The 20,971-nt window shown below is 38.9% G+C and overlaps 2 protein-coding genes and 1 long non-coding RNA gene across 3 annotated transcripts; 2 read left to right on the top strand and 1 right to left on the bottom strand.

The window, feature by feature from the left end:
• LOC119500260 (claudin-10) lies at nt 1-1,489 on the top strand. Its single transcript, XM_037789916.1, has 5 exons — nt 1-349; nt 470-631; nt 727-808; nt 938-1,045; nt 1,143-1,489. The coding sequence occupies exons 1-5, from the start codon at nt 118-120 to the stop codon at nt 1,333-1,335; spliced, it is 777 nt and encodes a 258-aa protein (XP_037645844.1). The 5' UTR covers nt 1-117; the 3' UTR covers nt 1,336-1,489.
• On the bottom strand, nt 136-2,948 carry LOC119500262. Its single transcript, XR_005209582.1, has 3 exons — nt 2,673-2,948; nt 2,335-2,475; nt 136-273 (listed from the first exon to the last, which is right to left on the bottom strand). It is a non-coding gene; the product is annotated as an uncharacterized LOC119500262 (long non-coding RNA).
• On the top strand, nt 2,631-20,590 carry dnajc3a (DnaJ (Hsp40) homolog, subfamily C, member 3a). Its single transcript, XM_037789914.1, has 12 exons — nt 2,631-2,712; nt 4,619-4,729; nt 4,828-4,952; nt 5,753-5,827; nt 7,322-7,474; nt 7,613-7,794; nt 8,897-9,016; nt 9,353-9,458; nt 9,559-9,679; nt 16,597-16,729; nt 17,191-17,339; nt 19,400-20,590. Exons 1-12 carry the CDS (start codon nt 2,631-2,633, stop codon nt 19,552-19,554), a joined length of 1,512 nt encoding a protein of 503 aa, XP_037645842.1. The 3' UTR covers nt 19,555-20,590.
• The last annotated feature ends 381 nt before the right edge of the window (nt 20,591-20,971 follow it).

The following is a 20,971-nucleotide window of genomic DNA, read 5'->3' as shown; positions in this document are numbered from 1 at the left end:
TGTGTGCTTACCTGTGTGTTTCCTTGCAATGCCAGGCACACAGGCGCCCCACAGTTTGCGTTCAGGAGCTGTTGGATTTGCCTTTTCTCTGTAGAGAGGCTCAACTTCAAGGCAAGCATGAGTTACAGGACTGTGGTGATGTACATGGAGATCGGCTGCTTTGTGGTCTGTGTAGCTGGATGGATCTTGGTGTGTTCCACCATGCCCACGGAGATCTGGACATGGTCGGAGGTAGATAGCATAGTCTTGACCACTTCAAACTACTTCTCCAACCTGTGGAAGGATTGTATATCTGATTCAACTGGAGTATCTGACTGCAAGGGAATTCCATCAATGCTTGCTCTGAATTGTAAGTAAAATGTATTTCAGCTTCAGCAAAGGCATGATGATCAATAAAAACAAGCTCCCTAGTCTTTTTTTACTGCACCTTGTAATGTGTGCATAACATTGCTTTGCTGTTCTTTGACAGGGGACATTCACATGTGCCGTGCTCTCATCATCATCGCTATTATCCTGGCTTTCTTTGGGTCAATTCTAGTCTTAGTGGGAATGAAGTGCACAAAGCTTGGGGGATCAGAGCTTGCTAATGCAAGAGTAACCTTTGCTGGGGGGATGAACTATCTCATTGGAGGTAAGACATTACACAGACTTTTTTTGGAAAAAAAAACTCAAATTGCAAAACACTATATGATGCATGTTAAAATTATGATGTGCTTATTGTTTCAGGGATGTGCTCTATGGTTTCTTTCTCTTACTATGGAAACAAAATAAGAGCAGAATTTCAAGACCCTAACTACAAAGCTCAGAAGTATGTATAATTTTCAAGTGATATGGATAAAATATATTACAAACTCAGATTATGTCATGTAACAACATTTACCAGATGATTCTGTGAAATAATTGTACATTTATATATTATTCTTTTATTTATTGCCAGGTTTGAAATAGGCGTTGGTGTCTTTGTCGGCTGGGGAGGCTCCACCTTACTTGTTGTTGGAGGCCTTATTATCAGTATCTTTGCAGGGAGAGAAGGGTGCCACTCGAGGTAAAATGCTGCTACTGTCACAGATATGTTTATGGCATTTCTATTACTTACTTCTATTAAAAAATAACCATCCATTTCTTAAATCTGAACTTCACAGCTCAAAAAGATACCCTGAGTACCAATTGCCTGATGCCTACCGAGTTGTTCCGACAAAAAAGAGCATTGTGTCTTCAGCTCGTACAGAGATTAGTGAGAGCAGAAAATCAAGGACAACCAGCGGCAGCAGAGGCAGCAGCATCTCTGGGATCACCGCTACCACCAAGACGTCAGCTACAAATGCATATGTGTGAAAATAGTCTGTGTTTCTGTACTTCTGTCCGTATATATCTTGTTCTAATTGTTTGTTATCACTATTATGTAGTCATATTATTTCTTTATATTAACCTTGTGTCTAGGTGGAGGCTTCAGATAAGCCCAGTGTTTTTTTTTTGCCTCTTCCTGCACTGTATATTATTCATTTATTTTTTTTGCTATGTTGTGTAGTCTTAAATTGTGCAAAATAAATAAAACAAAAACAAATAAAACAAATAACAAAAGTCTTCCGTCAAGCTAGATTTTTTAAAGCCTGAAAACAGAGCCATGCGGAGGTGCAGAAGTCTAGTTATTTCTCAGAACACTTGAATTACAATATGCTGAAAGGTTATTATGGATTTTTTGCCCAATGATGCCTACCAAATTTGGGGTTCTTGCACACATTATATCCCACCTAGATTAATATTTCTGGCTATAGTTCCCAGTCAACATTTGTATGTGGGGCCCATGTGGATAGTAAAAGGGCTGAAAAATGGGCCCTATATGGGATTGTCCGCGGGTTCCATAATGACCCAATGTCAATTGCCCACATGGATTTCATGCAGGATTACAATGGGTGTTATGTGGGCCCCAACTGGGCAACATACCCAAGACCCATCTTGGTCCCGGCTTTAAGTTCTATGTGGGTACTACATGGGGACTACATGGGCTGAAATGTGTGTTGTAAGAGGGTTTGTCCACAGTTTCCATGTTGGCCCAATGCACTAATTTCCCAGTAGTGACCCAACTAGGACCCACACAGGTAGCCCACATGGGGTGCCCATGTGGGACCAACTTAGTTGACCCAAGTACCCATACCCACTTGGTACCCAGGTACCCCCAGCATAACCCATGTGGGGCCCACATAACCATGTTGGCTGGGTTGCTTTGAGGGGACCAGCAATTTGTTCCCCACAAAGCTGACCCCACACCATGAGTGGGACCTCAACAATGTTAAAAAACAAACTACACACACACACACACACACACACACATACCGGTATATCATGACCGGTCTTATGCTGCCGTGGCTCCTCTCCGTTGAGCCAGCAGATGTGGGCGGTGTTTTCCAAACAATCCCAGCCAATCACAGTCACCCACGACCCGGCCTGCTTGAGTCCGCTGCTCCGCTGCGACTGCTGGGGAGAAAGTGAGAAGAAGCAATGCTGAATAAGTAGTAGTGCTGTCAACACATGGGGACTGTTGAGAATTAAAGGAAACATTAGTTAAAATAACATCGTTATCTGAAGTTTGTGGACACAAGATCGGACCTGTCTGATGCTAATATAACACCATGGTTGCCATCGATCATGTCGCTCAAAAAATACTGACTTACATCCCGTATGTTCTTGTTTTGATCGACATGAGATATGAAGGTAAGACTTTATACTTTAACTCAGCAAGTTAACGACAGCAAGTAGCTTATTGACGTCACTACTAACTGATATAGAACTCTGCAACGGTTCAGACAGCCTGCTTCTACGTTAATGTTTAAATGCTAATGTCAGTTGGTAAACGTTAGCTTTTGAAATTGATAACAGTTGGCTAACGTTAAGCTAGCTTATGTTAACTTTTACGATACGATACAACTTTATTATACTGAAATTCATTTTGCATCTCAGTGCAAACTGACAATAAAGTTGTATCGTATCGTATAAGTGATTAGCTAGCTCAACGTTAGCCAACTGTTATCGATTTCAATAGCTAACGTTTACCAACTGACATTAGCCACATAACGTTAACTACAAGCAGGCTGTCTGAACCGTTGCAAAGTTCTATATCAGTTAACAGTGACGTTAATCACTATGACAACTAGATAGCTGTCATACGTAGCTTTACGTTTTAACGGTTACTGTAGCTACATTACACTATGCTAACGTTACCAAGGAGACAGTTGAGTTCACATGTAGACTGAACTAATGGTAATCAATAAGCTAAAAAACGGTTTGACTCGATATAAGTTAACATTAGCTAGCTCAACGTTAGCCAACTGTTATCAATTTAATAGCTTAACGTTTACCAACTGACATTAGCCACATAACGTCAACTACCAGCAGGCTGTCTGAACCGTTGCAAAGTTCTATGTCAGTTAACAGTGAGCTGTCATACGTAGCTTTACGTTGCAAGTTAACGGTTACTGTAGCTACATTACACTATTCTAACGTTACCAAAGAGGCAGTTGAGTTCACATGTAGGTTACACTAATGGTAATCAATAAGCTAAAAAACGGTTTGACTCGATATAAGTTAACATAACATACTGTACTTTACATATAAGTTAACGTTAGCTTATTAGCGTCACTGTTAACTGATGTAGAACTTTGCAACGGTTCAGACAGCCTGCTTTTAGTTAACGTTAATGTCAGTTGGTAAACGTTATCTTTTGAAATTGATAACAGTTGAGGCTAACGTTAAGCTAGCTAATCACTAATGTTAACTTATATCGAGTCAAACCGTTTTTTAGTTTATTAATTACCATTAGTTCAGCCTACATGTGAACTCAACCGTCTCCTTGGTAACGTTAGCATAGTGTAATGTAGCTACAGTAACCGTTAACCGTTAAACTCCTCACTAGTAGAGGTCAGTTCTCAATAAGATTTACAGGAACTTAATTATGGAGTAGCTTTTCACATCTTTCAATAAACTGTTCATCTGTCAAATGTTTCGCTTAAAGGGTCATTTAATTGCTGTTTTGTACTTGCTTTTCCTCCATGTTGTTCATGTATCTGTTTTTTATGTTTTTTATTTTTTCCCACTCACAATGTTGTTTGGTTACGATTACCCAGAAGTCTTTATAGATATTTAAATCAATATTCTCCTCACAAACACTAACCATACACTTACACACAACACACATACTTTTTTTTAATATATTTACTGTATTGTTATTATTATATATATCTTGTCCTAATTGTTTGTTATCACTATGATGTAGTCATATTATTTCTTTATATTAATCTTGTCTCTAGGTGGAGGCTTCAGATAAGCCCAGTGGGTTTTTTTGCCTCTTCCTGCACTTTATATTATTAATTTATTTTGTTGTTATGTTGTATAGTCTTAAATTGTGCAAAACAAAACAAATAAACTTGCAACTTAACTGCTACGTATGACAGCTAGCTAGCCTACATGTCAAAGTAATCTCTCTGATTTATGCTGCCGCCTGTCATTGTCTGGTAATTAACGTGAATACATTAAGAATGGAGTACTGTACTGTGGCTACTAGTCTGTGGTAATATGCTCCAGTATATGTGGTCGCAGGATATCAGTATTGTTTGTTTTTCAGGAGTGAAATGTGGCCGGGATGGGAGTGTGGACAATCATATGGAGATGGGGAAGAAACTGCTCGCTGCTGGCCAGCTAGCCGATGCCCTCTCTCATTTCCATGCTGCTGTGGGTAAGTGGCAGAAAACATGCTGAGTTTAAAAAAGATGTTTAGGTTATACACAAAGACATTAAGGATTAAAATCTTGTTTTCTTTTGTCCTGTTGTCAGACGGAGATCCCAAGAACTACATGGCCTACTACAGGAGAGCTACAGTGTTTCTAGCAATGGGGAAGTCAAAGTCTGCACTGCCAGATCTGAGCAGAGTTATTGAACTCAAACCAGACTTCACATCTGTGAGTTTCTCTTTTCACATCAGTTGCACACAGTTTTATGTCATACTGCAGACTTGCAGAACGGTGTGAGAAACACATCTACATAAGTAGTTGGAAGAAACAGGTATATTTGTATAGGGATGCACCGATATCGGGCTGATACTGACTTAAATAGCTGGATCGGGTATCTGTGACAATGGGACCGGTCTATTCAATTTAGTTCTATGTTTGTATACTATATACATTATAGACTCAAATCTTAATTCCTGTTTAAGTTTTGACTAATTTGTTGCTGCATTAACAAGGTTTACATTTTAATTGTAATTCCTGTTAATTTTGAAGATTTTTTTACCAAGTAAATGGTGTACGATTTATTATTTTAATAATAAATAACAGTACAGTAAATACAGTAATACAGTAAATGTATATCTATGTATTTATTTGTTACATTTGTTTTACAAAGTTAGGAAAGCAATGTTTAAGTCAAGCCTGATGTTGCCTTACACATAAAAGAATGATCCCAGTCACTTCCACACAGTGAGGCATACAGCTTATTAATATAACACTGGTATCGGATCGGTACTCGGTATCGGCAGATACCCAAAGCCCACGTATCGCTATCGGTATCGGGACTGAAAAAGTTGGATAGGTGCATCCCCATATTTGTATATACAATATATGTGCAAATATTATAATTCAGATCAGCCCCAGGCACAACGCTGCTGGGAAACCGGTCAGTTATGTCAGCTGTGTTGATAAAGTCTACAGTATATTTTGTACTGGTATTACGCAAAACAACTCCTCTCTCACTCTCTTCACAGGCACGCCTTCAGAGAGGAAATCTCCTTCTGAAGCAGGGGGGACTAGATGAAGCAGAGAATGACTTCAAGAAGGTGGTAAGTAAAGGAATATCCAGTTTAAACTCAACAGCAACAAGACTGAGAAGTCACTATTTTGTTAGATAAGCAGAGATCGCCAGGAGGTGTCAGTGTTGATCTGTACCATGGTGTTACTGTGAAGCTAAACTCAAGCATGAAGACTATAGGCTTAATGTTGTGAAGGATATTTATGCTTTTCTATGCAGTGTGCACACTTTAATTGTATTATTTATTTCACTATGCTGTACTGTTCTACAATGAGGTTGACAACATGAGAGCTTTTGGTATTTATGGGGTGAATGGAAAAGGCTTTTAAACCAAGTGGCAAGGAAGTTAAAAACAGATACTGAAGGCCACATTAGACCTTAGAGAACAGGAATACCCTGCATCCATAAGCCATCTTAAAATATGTAGATAATACTTAAATTGGCAGCGAAGTCTCATTTGGACCTTCAGGGATCATTTTAAGGTACTCGTTGAGGATTAAGACTGGAGCTCGCTAATGCATTTTCCATTAGATTTACCATTTTACAGAGAAGTTTCACAGCACTCCCAGAAGACATAAATGCCCTTGTTATATCTACGATTAAATCCTAGATTCCATTTAAAGCTGCTGTATTCTCAGGTGAGGTAATCATGCAGGCAAAAATTCAGTTCCTCTTCTACATGGGGATAGAGTGTGAATGTCAGTGTCACATTGTGCCAAGGACATGTGGCGGGCCTGCAGCCTCACAAGCCTGTTTGGATCATTAGTGCCTTGTCCTTACATTTCCTTGTATTGAACACACAGCAAATCAGTCATCTTTTGATTAGCTTTATTATATGTATGTTGAAGCTCAGTGGTTAGTCTTGTATTGCTGTTTGGCTGTCTGTAATGTAAAACCTCAGGTGGCTTATATGAAGTTCAATATGTTATAGGCTGCTAAACTGTATGATTAAATAATACAAGTTAAACAGTCACTTTCTGGGAGTGTCTATGGAATAGAAAATTGCAATCAAGAGGGCACATCCCAGCAGAAGCCATCTGGGCTTATACACTTTTACGTGGGCAACATTTTGCGGTACTGTCAAGGGATCTGGCCAGAGGTGCGTGCTGTCCTGCTGCTTCAGCAGTCCACAATGTTGGCCTCGCTTAATGCATCACATTTATGCATTACGCTTTTTCCTAAGCTGAGCAAGCAGGAAACACTTTAAGGGTACCCAGGTCTATTTGTAAAGGATGTGTTGTTAGCAGAGATTGCTCTTGTGAATATGATGACCTCTATGATGGGGATAATTATAATGTAATGGGTTTAGGGAATGGTAAGCACTGCTAATGATGTGATAGGCAATGCTCTGAAGAGGTAAAGTCGACACAAGAACTTCTTCAGAAATAGAAGAGCTCATATTGGAATGTGTTGGTGACGGACTGAATTCAAGTCTTTTAAGTCACTAACTTTTTTTTTCCTAGATAGACCGCTTTAATCATGACCATAAGCATGCAATTTAATGTCTTGCCTTGCAATGTTCCAGCTGAAGTCCAACCCAAACGACAAAGAGGAGAGGGAAGCCCAGAGTCAGCTGACAAAGTCGGATGAAATTCAGCGACTGGTGGCTCAGGCACGCATCAGCTTCAGCAGCCAGGATTATGTGACAGCTGCTGCCCAGCTCGACACTATCATTGAGGTAAGATACCTACCTCGTCAGCATTTGCCTAATTTTCCTGCGAGCATGCCATTGTCCATGTTATCATCACTGCAGAGTCTACAGAGCATTTGTATAGTAAATTGTGGTTTGTAAGAGATATTTTTCCGCCTGTTACAGACGTGCGTTTGGGATGTGGCCTCTCGTGAGATGCGAGCGGAGTGTTTTATACGAATGGGAGAGATGGGGAAAGCCATCAGTGACCTCAAAGCTGCGTCCAAGTTAAAGAGTGACAATACCCCGGCTTTCTACAAACTCAGCACCATCTACTATAATCTTGGAGACCACGAGATGTCCCTAAAGTAAGATTGAGGCTCCCACACTGTATCAGTATCAGACATTGTGACAAGTAGCAGGATTCAACAGTTTCACCATGAGAGAACTTCCCAATTACTAAGGTGTTCCCTCCAGAATCAAACATGGCACAATTTATAATAGATTACATCAAAATTATTTTTGTACATTGACATTATCCATCTGAGGACACTGTTTTTTTTTTTAAACGCCATGGATTGAAGCTCTACTTCATATCAGTGTAACTGCTGTAGAAGGCTATTAAATACATATTTCTTGCATTTGTTTTTATGTGAAGAGGAGGAAATAACAGAAGACATCTCACGATACAAAGCAATAGTCCTGCAGTAAATGGCTCATTACCTTTGTTTATTGTTGAGACTATTTTCTCTAAACTTGATGGTCATTGTTGTAGGGCTGACCCGAATGCTTCAAAGCTTTGAAGTTTCAACTGTTGCCATGGTAATCAACCTACAAATCAGTATTTGAAAGCTTTATTTTTTTGTTTTTCTTATTTAAGTATGTAATAATAATGTATAAATCCCCAAATAGCCCATGAAATAAGGAATAATCCCACAACATTATTAATTATTCAAATTGAACATTGATTATTATTATTAGTTATTCTCAGACGGATATCGCTGTTTGTTGTGTGTAGAGGTGCGTGTGTGTACTGTAGTGCGGGAGCGACACTGTGCCAGGCACTGAAACGTGGGAGATGGAGACAGACAGACAAAACATTCCAACCTGCAGCGCTGCAAAGCTTTGAATACCTTTGAATATTCATCACCGAAGCTTCGAAGACCTAAAAATGGTATTCGGGACAGCCCTACATTTTTCTGGAAATGAAACGTATAAATATCTTTCAGTCATTAACACTGTACATTTACAGAATGTAATGTGGCGGCAGCACTTACTTATACGACACATACCAGGATTTGTGTTTAACAACAATACAAACTATAGCTTCAAAAATGACCACATAGTTGAAATCTGTATTGTTATTTTTGTCCACCCTCTATAAGTTGGCAATATAGCACGTACTGTACATCAGGTAATATGGAAAATGAGTCTGTTCTGACCTTCCTCCTCCTCTCGTCTAATTTGCAGCGAGGTGCGTGAGTGCCTGAAGCTTGATCCTGATCACAAACAGTGTTACAGCCATTACAAGCAGGTCAAGAAGCTCAACAAACAGATCCAGTCTGCAGAGGAGCTCATCCAAGAGCAGAGGTGTGTGTGTGTGTTCTGGCAATTGTATATCCCTGTAAATATAAAATAATATCCTCTCTGAATACCAGGGATTTCATCAGCTGCAGAATGACGGCTGCCTTTCCCTCAAGCACTCCGAGCACTTTCTGATCTTACAAACAGCCGTGCAAATCCCATCTTAATGTGAATGGATGTCACATCATATTTGACGTATACAAGACATCATGTACACAAGACTAAATGGAGTGAATAACAGAGCGACATGATGTTTGTGGGTGCAATGATCCATGTTGCGTTCTGCTGTATTGACGGCGTCACAGCGTTGTTCAAACACCCACCTGCTTCCTGCTCTTTTAGGTATGAAGAAGCAGTGAGCAAGTACGAGGCGGTGATGAAGACCGAGCCCAACGTGCACCATTTCGCTCTCCTTGCCAAAGAGCGCATGTGCCATGCGTTGGCACAGGTAAGACCCCTTGCTGCTACCATGAGATGCATTAACTCACTCTTTGACTTCATTTAACAATACATTTAAACAACATGTTTTTTCTTTGTGTGATGAGCAGGGCCAGCAGCCCAGCAGAGCTATCTCAGTGTGTGGCGAAGTCCTCCAGTCGGACCCGGAGAACGTTAACGTGCTGAAGGACAGAGCTGAGGCCTATGTCCAAGATGAACAGTATGAGGAAGGTAAGCCTGTCAGTTGAAGCCGTATGTAGTTGAGATCTATTCATTTTTCAATCTTAAGGGCGGGTCCATCTGCGTTCTGTTTCGTTTTTTTTCGAATGGAAATGGAAACCGTTGCATAAAGCAGTGACGTACGTAGGAACGGCAGCACTAGCTGAGTTAAAGTTTGCTATACTAAGTTTGGAAATAACTGAAAGGGTTAGTTCCGATTTTTTGTAGTGGGGTTGTAATGTATATATACACCCGCGGTAAAATTACTGCTTTTGTGAATGTAGTCTGGTGGCTTTGAAGACAGTGATGTAATGGCTTCAGTTCCCCGTCGGAAATGGCTGTCTGACGGCGAGGTAAAGCAGCTGTGTACACTATATTTACAATATTTTCACAGCTTTTCCTTGCCATCAGAGAGTCCTTTCCGACAGGGATCTGAAGCTGTTATATCGCTGTCTTTAAAGCCACCAGACCAGACTCCATTCACAAAAACATTTTGCCTCGCAGAACACGGGAGTTGCTGGTCTATCAGTTAGCTTGTCTGTGTTATTGTGTGACTTTCGGATCTGAACTAACGTGGCGTTCACACAGCAGTACATTACTTAGCTTGCAAGCTTTTAGAAGGGCTTGGGAAAATAACATTTTGATGCCAAAACATACGTACTTTGACCAAAATTTGAATGTTCGGATTTGAATACAGTAGGAACACCAAAGGGAAGCTACAGATATAAAAACATAAAACAAATAAATAAATAAAAATAATGGACCTGCCCTTTAATGGAGTCAGTCTGTTAAATTTCCACACTAAATGCTGTTGAGTCTACCAACCTTCACTGGGAATTTATTCATTTCATTTGAGAAAGTCCATGGCCACTATGTCTTCTCGGTGAAGATGGACTGAATTTGAGCACAGATGTGAAAATGGTAGTCGTTTGGAAACAAAGTGTATTGATTTATTAATGCCAAATAAGACTATTTTTCTAAATAGCTCTACTCTCTACTCATTTTACCTGTTTTTATTAGTAATGTTTAGTGACATGACAGACATTTAAATTAAATTACTGAAATCTGCCCTCAATTGCCAGTTTATTAGGTACACCTAGCTAAAACTAATGCAGTCTAATACAACAGCCCTGTAATAAATCCTACCTCCATGAAGGTTTTAGCTACTGTAGGTGTATCTTGTAATGTTCCTAACTCTACTACACTGTACACTGGTGTCATGGCAGGAGTCTAACACAGGGGGTCCTTGTAGCATTACAAAAAATACACAGTGAAATTAAGTTAAAATATCATATAAGCATCTCACCATCTGATCATTTTATTTGTTGGAATGTTTGTTGGTTGTTTATGTCTAATGGAAAATGTGATTTTAATGTAAACATCCAAAGGAAATGCTGTCAGGCAGCATAGGGTCAGAAAAGCGACGGATGCTCACATCCAATTAAATTGTGCTTCATTTAACACAATCTTTCTGTTTATCACTGAATTTAAATAAGCACAATACAGACTAAATGTAGATAAATACAGTGCTGTCCGCATGCTAATTTGGTGGAAGCACATAACTGCTATGTCTAAAGCTTGAAAAAGACAAACGTCATCTGTAAGAGTATTTATCCCATACAGTATAATTAGAATTATGTGTGGCGCACAGTGTGTTGGAAGTAAGAATAGCCCGCAAGATGTAGAGCTGCCCTGCACTGCTGGCTGAAATTATGCAGAATTTCTTGATTATCAAGCCTAAAGCCATTCTTCAGTAGCAGTGCCAAAACACACACACACTCACACACACACACACACACACACACACACAGCACTTACTATCTCCATAAAGCCTTTGCTGGCAGAGGGGGAATTAGGCTGAAACAACGGTCTCCCCTATCTGTTGTCAAATCGTAGAAAGTCCAGTGATGGCAGATGGTGAAATCCCCAGGAATAGTTTGTGTCCCAGCCATCATTTTACCTGTCGCCTGATGTTCTGCTACCGCCGCGCAAACAGCCGATGGATATTTTTTGTCAAAATCCCTGCCTATATTTTATGTTTATCTGTCAATTAAGTTTGAAATGTAATGTAAGCCATCCCACCTGTCTCTGTGTCTTTGTGCACAGATGCCAATGCGATGTCCAAACCCTGGTTCCTATAGAATCATTTTCACTGCTCAGTTTGAAACTCTCACACATTCGACCTTCTAATGACTATCAGTCTGATGATAGCCAAAAACATAGGATTAAATGTTGGAAAAAGGTTAAATGAAAAAAATTGAAATATACCTACCCTGAAACATCAAGTAACGGTAGTGTAGCGGGCGAGGGAGAGCAAGCTGCCTGCCGGACAAAAAAGCAAAAGGGCGAAGTGTGAATGTGAAGGGTGTCAAGGAATGGAATAAACTTTATAGAACATGTGCAGAAGCATCATGCAAAGGAATGGGACAAAGTTGTATAGGGGCGCTTTCACAAGCCAACATTTAGTCCTTTTAATCAAACTCTGGTGCGGTTCGTTTGGGCGGTTATGAACGCAGTAATCGTACTATGATGCGGACCAAAACAGTCAGTCCGAGACCGCTTGCGAGAGATGGTCTCGGACCATTTCCAAGCAAACTATAACGCAGGCTGCCTGTGTGGGCATTTGTTGAGTTGGACACAGGTTAACATGAGTGGGAGAGTACTGACCTGGACTTCTGCAGGAGTCCGATGTTTGTTTGCTTGACATTTTGGCCACAGAGAACATCCATTCATTCATTATCTGTAACCGCAACCGGGTTGCTGGAGCCGATCCCAGCTAACATTGGGCGAAAACGGTGTACACCCTGGACAGGTCGCCAGTCTATCCATCCACAGGGTGAGAACATACAGAATATGCTAAATAAATTCCACAAAAATAGTGACGTTTATAAAGTCATTTGAGATAAACAGAAAGAGAAGGGATGTGTGCACAGTAGATTGGTGTTGAGTCAAAGTGAAAAAACTTTGGCAGCAATATATCAAAGTACGTAATTCCTCTCGAGACGAAGAAGATAAATTCGCTCCTTTGTACACGCCCCTGAGCAAATTGTTATTTTTTTATTTGGTCCGCTTTAATTTGTGCACTGTGAAACTGAACTAGACTAAATAGAAAACAAACCAAAAGAATCAATTTGACTGTGATTCGGACCAGCCAAGCGGAATATGGCTTGTGAAAGTGCACCTTATTAATACAGTAAGTGCCAAAAAGAAAACCTACCAATAGAGGTTTTGTTTATTGAAAAATGTGATGATCCCAAAGTTGAAAAATGTACAAATCCTACACATAGTGGCTTTAAGAGAAAGACAGGACATATAGGATTGGTATCAATATTGGCAGAGACACTGTGGTGCAGTACTCAAAACCAGTGTTTTCATTGTCTTTCTTCACAATTTTCATGAAACTCTGAACTGTATCCAGTGCGTCAGGCTCCAACACTCCTATTGATTTGCACTACCTAAACCGAAAGACTGTAAAGGGATGACTCATAACCAACCAGTGTGACGCATAGAAGAGTCGAGATTTTTTGTGGTTATTTTTGCAATAGACTGCTGATAGTTGAGGCTGGGATTGAGGTAACTAAAATGGATCTGTTGTGTGTGTGACCACAGTTTGACAATGTGCATCATTGAAATTAGTGCAGAAAATACTTTATCTAATACCTGACACTTTCCTATAGGCAGTCAATCTGCTAAAAAGAGAGGCTGTCATGTAGTACAGGCCAGCTGCTGTAGATGAGATCCTAGTAAGAATTAGACAGTATTTGTTCTGCCATAATAAGTACACATTAAAAAGAAAATGTTTTTAGTATTCATAGGGCAGTTTTCTCTTTATGTTGATAGTAGCTAGTAAATGTAGCTAGTAGGGCTGTCAAAGTTAACGCAATAACACGTTAATGCAAATTTGTTTTAATGCCACTAATTTCTTTAACGCAATCGATCTTTCGGAGGTCGTACCGTACCCTCAGTTTTAAAGCTTGAGTGAAGATACTGGCATCATATGAAACTAGAAAACCTAAGGAATCCATTGGTACCATGTCATACTAGCTTGCTGCGAAGGAGGTTAAATAGCGCTCCAAACTTACAAGCATATTTGCCCACTCACATGTTGATAAGAGTATTGAATATTTGACACATTTTATCTATGCTAAATTCAGTACCTGTGAGAGTTTCTGGATAATATTTGTCATTGTTTTGTGTTAATTGATTTCTAATAATGAATATATACATACATTTGCATAAAGCAAGCACATTTGCCCACTCCCATGTTGATAAGAGTATTAAATACTTGACAAATCTCCCTTTAAGGTACATTTTGAACAGATACAAAATGTGCAATTAATTTGCAATTGTCCATGATTAAACACGATTAATTGCAATTAAATATTTTAATCGATTGACAGCCCTAGTAGCTGATGAGATCATTACAACGCCAGAAAATTATTTTTTCCTGTGCAACTAAATAAATCTAATAAACAATTAATAATAAAGTATTATGTGCCTCAACTTATTACTGTGACAAAAATATATCATAGAACACAGGAATAGTGCGCTGCTGACGTTTTAAAGTGCAAAACTACTACTATGCCGCTCCCACCATTGTGGTGTGGAGCAAATCACCAGAAAAGCAAACTGGTACAGGCGAGGAACGAACCTCAGTGTGCATCCAGAAAGGCCACTTCACAAGTTGATAGATTTCTAGAGATGAAAATATATGATACATTAATTCACTAAATCATCAAAAGCTAACATGTGGTGCGTTACAGGCACCAGCTGAAATGTGTTGGCTCGTATCCACTTGAGGTTAGTGTGACACAGCGATGTTTTATTTTACTTTTATCTCGGCGTGTTAGATGGAAAAGTGAACACGCGCAAAGAAAATAGCAGCTATGAAAAAAAGATAAGAGATGTATTAAAGCTCCACAACAGTTTTCATTTAGTTCATATAATCCGCAAACTACCTTAGATTAATTCATAATGTTCCCATATACTGTATGATGCATAACCCAAACATATGGTGTTTCATATGGTGCCTCAAACGTGCACACACGAACAGCCTGGAGCTGCTGCAACATGATCTGAAGGTACTGATGAATAAAGTGGTTTATTTAACAGCATAAGATCAAACCTGTTCAGAGATAGGATTACTAAGGACACTAGTCAAATAATGCTATGTTGGTCATAATGGTTGTTATAGTGATGGAGATATGAAAAAGTCAGTAATACCAATGATTATGGCAACAATACTGTTATTTAAATGTAAGAATTGTTTTCAACCAGGGCTTTTTCTCTACAAGTTCTTTGATCATAACTGTTGATTTTGTTAAATATTACATTACTTACTTCACTACAGAGGATCACATCTCTGACACAACAGTATCAGCAAGCAAACAGTTGACTGAAATATGCTCTTTATAATATCGTTAGACGCTTCGAAGCTTGACATTCGATATTCATTCTGTTTTAAACCCGGTATTTCTGCACAGTTGCAGATAAAGATTAGGCTACACCAATCAGTGTTTCCCCTATATTCATTCTGCAGTGGCGCACCGCGATCATTATCATCATCAACAGGTCAAATGAAGATAACGTTGTCGTTAGCGGTTACAAACAGGCTCGGTAGTGAATGGTATTATACTATTTGTAGAATTACAGTATATTCCAGTAAGGGCTGCGTGGGATTGTTTTCCGACATTTTTGATCCAAACATTTCCAATAACTCCAGAGCGTTGTGAAGTCCAAAAGTCAGCAATTATTGACAAAATGATGAATTGACAAATTGATAAATTAAATCCTTTTCAAAATTCACATGTTTTTATCTAACGAAATATTCTGCTTTAACCCATATTTGTTGGCGTTTAGCCTTTCAAAAACAACATTTTCACTGCAGTCAAAAAATGTTTGCTTGGAGGCACGAGTTCTATTCATTAAAGAAAGTTGATTTGATAAAAAAAAGACTTCTCATTTAATCCGATTAATCACTGTATTCAAGTTGAGGGTTTTGTATATTTATGGTGATGATGTCATAAAATATGTCGACAGACATTTGAAGCTTCATTCGAAACCTCAATAGAAGCTTTGGATGTTAAAAACATTTGGTACAGCCCTACAGTAGCTCTTTAAGTGCAATACTTCACTTAAGTGAAGTTATCTGTCTTTACATTAATGTGACAACATTTATAGTAGCCTATTTCTTTTAACATAATCATCGGGTCAAAATTAAAATGTGTCCAAAACGTTCTGACTTAGCACCTGCTAAACTAAAAATGACATTCCCATCAGCCTCAGCTGTGCTTTGTGTTCAGTGTGAATTAGAAAATGTTAGCATGCTAACACACTAAACGAAGACAGCATGGTAATCATTAAACCTGCTAAACATCAGCATGTTGGTATTGGCATGTTGAGCATGTTAACATGCTGATGTTAGCATTTAGCTCAAAGCACTGCTGTGCCTAAGTACAGCCTCACAGAGCCGCTACAGTAGCATGGCTGTACACTCTTAAGTAATGTTTTTAATGGGATGCTCACACCACCACAGGTCTCCTGTGTTGAGATCACAGGTGAGTCATCAAAGTGTTTCAATGTTACTGTGAGTCATAAATTCATAAATGCAGTGCCAACGTTCAAAATCATTTGTTTAAGAAACCTAATCACCGTAGCTTAATTGAGGAAATGAAAAGCACAGATTGAAGATAATGCAATTATTGTCAGCTGATCCATGTACATTCTCATTCTTCATTTAATGGAGGCTTAGACACATTACCATGTGCCTTGCTCAAAGACACTTCAGCAGGGTGGATGCTTGCCACAATAAGGTCTTAAGGTCCTGTGTTTCCTTCTGCTGTCTTTAAATACTGTGCTTCACTTCCCCATTAGCTGCTTTGGATGAGTAAGCGATACTGATTCTGTCCTCCATTTCTTTTACTTTCCAGCTATTAAGGACTACGAGACTGCTGCAAAGCACAGCGAGAACGACCGTCAGATAAAAGAAGGCCTGGAGAAAGCTCAGCGACTTCTCAAACAGTCTCACAAGAGGGATTATTATAAGATCCTGGGAGTGAAGAGGTGGGCACGGAAGTTTTGGATACTTTTTTATTTATTTATATAGCTTTATTCCAGACAGGGAATTTTATAGGTAAAGTTGAAAAGAATATTTTTTTTTCTTATAAAATTGGTTGCTTTTCAAAGACTGCATCAGAAAGCAATTTGGCTTTGTTTTGAGACTACTATGTTTAACAACCACTGCTCTACAAAGGAGCTCTGCTGCACTGGAAACCACATCATCTATCCCCTTTTTGAACATTTTGTGTTCAAAAGCACTATTGACAATTCAAGATGGATTACATTTTAAGGCAATGAAAGCACTCTCGGTAATAAAAAGAAGTAATGGTTTATTACATAAGAGCCGATGTGGTAACCCTGACACTTGGAGTGGAGTATTTTATTTGGTCCAGCTTGTGCTGAAAAGAAGCTGTATTTTTGTATCTGTAATAAATGTGCTGATAATGCTCTCCCCATTGTCACAGAACTGCACAGAAAAAGGAGATTATCAAAGCCTACAGGAAACAAGCACAGCAGTGGCATCCGGACAACTTCCAGGATCCAGAGGAAAAGAAGAAAGCCGAGAAGAAGTTCATAGACATCGCTCAGGCTAAAGAGGTTCTCACTGACCCAGGTAAAAAGTTTTGTGGTCTGCAGAGTCGGTGGAAAGTTGTTACTGCCAGTCTCTCAGTAAATGCCAGGCCTCTGAGGGGGCTGCTGCTGGGAACAGCTCACTACTTGCTATTTTGTTCAGCTAGCTTGAGACCTTCATTATTTTACTGGGCGTCAATTTTATTTCAGTAAAATGGTTTTATCCAAACAATCTTACAGAATCAAATTGTAGTATTCCCAACAGCCCTAACTATGCTCATGTCACATATTTACCACAATTAATGTCCATTTCCTTTTTGGACTAATATCAAGTTAGTGTTCGATGAATCAGTAGGGCGTCAATCGATTAAAATATTTAATCGCACAGTTGTCCATAGTTAATTTCAATTAATCACACATTTTTTATCTGTTCAAAATGTATCTTAAAGGGAGATTTGTCAAGTATTTAATTCCCAAATCAACATGGGAGTGGGCAGATATGCTGTTTTATGCAAATGTATGTATATATTTATTATTGGAAATCAATTAACAACAAAAAACGATGACAAATATTGTCCAGAAACCCTCACAGGTACTGCATTTAACATAAAATCATCATAACATGGCAAACTGCAGCCCAACAGGCAACAACAGCTGTCAGTGTACTGACTTGACTATGACTTGCCCCAAACTGCATGTGATTATCATAAAGTGGGCATGTCTTTAAAGGGGAGACTCGTGGGTACCCATAGATCCCATTTTCATTAATATATCTGGAGGTCAGAGGTCAAGGGACCTCTTTGAAAATGGCCATGCCACTTTTTCCTCGCCAATATTTAGCGCAAGTTTGCGGCGTTATTTAACCTCCTTCCCGAGGAGCTGGTATAACAGGGTACTAATAGATTCCTCAGGTTTTTTTAGTTTCATATGATACCAGTATTTTCACTCCAGCTATAAAGCTGAACCCGCTACAACCTCCGAAAGATGGATTGCATTAATGTGTTAAATTAGTTGCGTTCAAACAAATTTGCGTTGACGCGTTATCGCGTAAAATTGGACAGCCCTATTAATCAGTAAAAACCTAATTTCGGCAGTTACTCTTCTACAATCAGGCCAAACAGAAGAATGCTCGTACATTTCATAGTCGCCACATTTTCCGGCATAAATAGATCAAATTTAGATGCCACCTTTTAACTTAACTTGTAGAGTTAGCTGCCCGGTCTCCTGACCGATGTTTGACAGTCACAGTGGGGCTTCCTTTCTCACAACTGCTCCCAATACTCTCTAATGGGAGTGGGTGGAGCCACCTGACAGGAATGTAGACGCCTCCAATTACCCCTCAGCCCCATACAGTTGTTTTTTAGGCTTTTTCTATGCTGAATGACTTATATCCAAAAAAAAAACTTATGAGCACATCTCTGGTAAACACAAGATTTAAAGTGGTGCTTTTGTGTGATTCTTTGTGGAGAAACTCAGTTTTACAGATCTGTTGATGAAATCAACTAATCGATTAGCCGACAAAATTGTACGAGTGTTAGTCGACTAAGTATTCCTTTGGTTGAGGACAGACCTACGAATTCCTTGAGGGATTGATTTCTTTTTTTTTTTACATATATATTTATTGATTTTATACATTTTATCCATACAACACAGAACCGTACCCCAAATTGAACATATGGCAGTGTATAAAACAATAATATAAAAATGATTATAAACAATCTTAATTGAAAGTAAATAGCTACACATGAAGTTAAAAGGATATATATTTACAATTAAAATATAATGAAGTAAATAAATGAAAATATATTTAAAAAAAATCAATAAATAAATATATAATTATGTAGATACCATAAATTAAATTGAGAATATGGTCACAAACATAAAACAAAGTACAGCACACATTCCTAACAATAGAATAGTCATTTCTACTCTTAACTTCACACCTCTAGTGCCTCTTCAATGTCCCCATTTTTAACAAATTTCAAAAACATTTCCCAGATGTCACAAAACTCCGAAGCTTTCTTGAGGGATTGATTTCTAATACAATACCCGAGTATATATTATTTTGTTAAATTGTTCTGTACCGACATGTTTTTTTTCTAGAGATGAGAACCAAGTTTGACCACGGAGAGGACCCCATGGATCCGGAGAGCCAGCAAGGTCACCATCATCAGCACTTCCACGGAGGCTACCAGGGCTTCCAGGGTTTCAATCCATTCGGCTCTGGACCCTTCAACTTTAAATTCAACTACAACTGAGGAAGCTCACATCCAGCACGGCTGGAGCGGATATTTTTCTATTGTCCTCCCTATTTAAAAGGGAGATCATTGGCGGAAGGAATGTCGGGGAATGTGGAGCAAATTGTGACTTTAATTCAGTGACCTTGATTAAATATGCATCTTTTGTTGTTGAATAATACAACTTTGAATTCCGTTTTGGGGAAGGTCTGTTGCTATGCTAACAACTATCTGCCATGTGTGAAGCAGCTTTTATCACGTGTTAAGTGGTTCATCCTGACACATCCTTTCCACGTATTGCACACTTTACAATTCACATCCATTCGTAAGATTCTATTTGTACATAAGTACAGTACTATTTTTATATGAATGGAGTTTTTCTGAAATGTAAATAAAGACCTATTTATGTACCTTCAATTGAACTGAGGGGCCAGACTGTTGCTGTATGGAAAGGGAAGTGACTTTGTGACATTCATGAACTGAAGTTTTGAGAAATGGGATTTAGAAATGCTACTTCTTCTTCATTACTTCTAACCTTTTCCTAATTGCAGCCCTCTTAACTGCTTCTCCTCCCCATAAATGCATTTTCTCACACGGTGTAATGGTTATGGTGAGGAACAAATTACAGTCGCAAGAAAATCCTTTCATTGTAGACCTTTCAGAGCATGAATCACACATCCACTGGCCACACGAGGGGACAACAGAAGTCACAAACAGATTTAGTAATGACGGTTTTGTAGCAAAGATTTATTTTTTTTCCACCAGACAGTAATATAAACATTTGTATTTGACACACAGCACAGTGAAAGATGGGTGTCTTGGAGAGCAGACTTCCTGCACCCATTTTTTATCGACTTTTAAAGACAGCAAAAAAACTACTGTTGGCTTCGGTTGAGCAGCAACACCCATCTTATTCCTGAGACAAAAAACACTGGATCGTTGTGGAATTCAAATATTGAAAAGTGATTTCTAAAAATGTAAAGCAGTGACGATGAATGTACGTGAGACGTAAACATACGGATATATTCTACCCATAAACCACAACATTTAGTGTGCAAATGAGGATTCTTTGATCCACAACTTGGCAATAATAAAGTAGCATCTGGTCTGTTGAGCCAAAGTCATCTAATGTAGCGTCATGAGACAGACAGAAGTTGGCTTAGCAATGGTAATTTGTCTGCTAAGGGACCGTGGGAAAATTATTGGGGTGGTGAGACGGGCTGAATCTTTTTTATTTCATTAAATGGCGAGACAGCCTTATTTATATTTGTGTTGGACCCTCCCCTTGACATAGAAAAACATAAACAAACAAACATTTATCGCAAACATAACAAAGAGGTGAAACTACAGCCACAAAATTTGGAATTAAAGCTACAAAATTTTCAGTCACCAATTTTTGCAAACCTTTAACAGACTCCAGATCTGTGACCGCAATATT

The sequence above is a fragment of the Sebastes umbrosus genome, chromosome 13, assembly GCF_015220745.1.
Source record: "Sebastes umbrosus isolate fSebUmb1 chromosome 13, fSebUmb1.pri, whole genome shotgun sequence".
NCBI classification, from domain to species: Eukaryota; Metazoa; Chordata; class Actinopteri; order Perciformes; family Sebastidae; genus Sebastes; species Sebastes umbrosus.
Note: the sequence above shows the minus strand (reverse complement) of the source record. Positions and strands in the feature narration are given on the sequence as shown.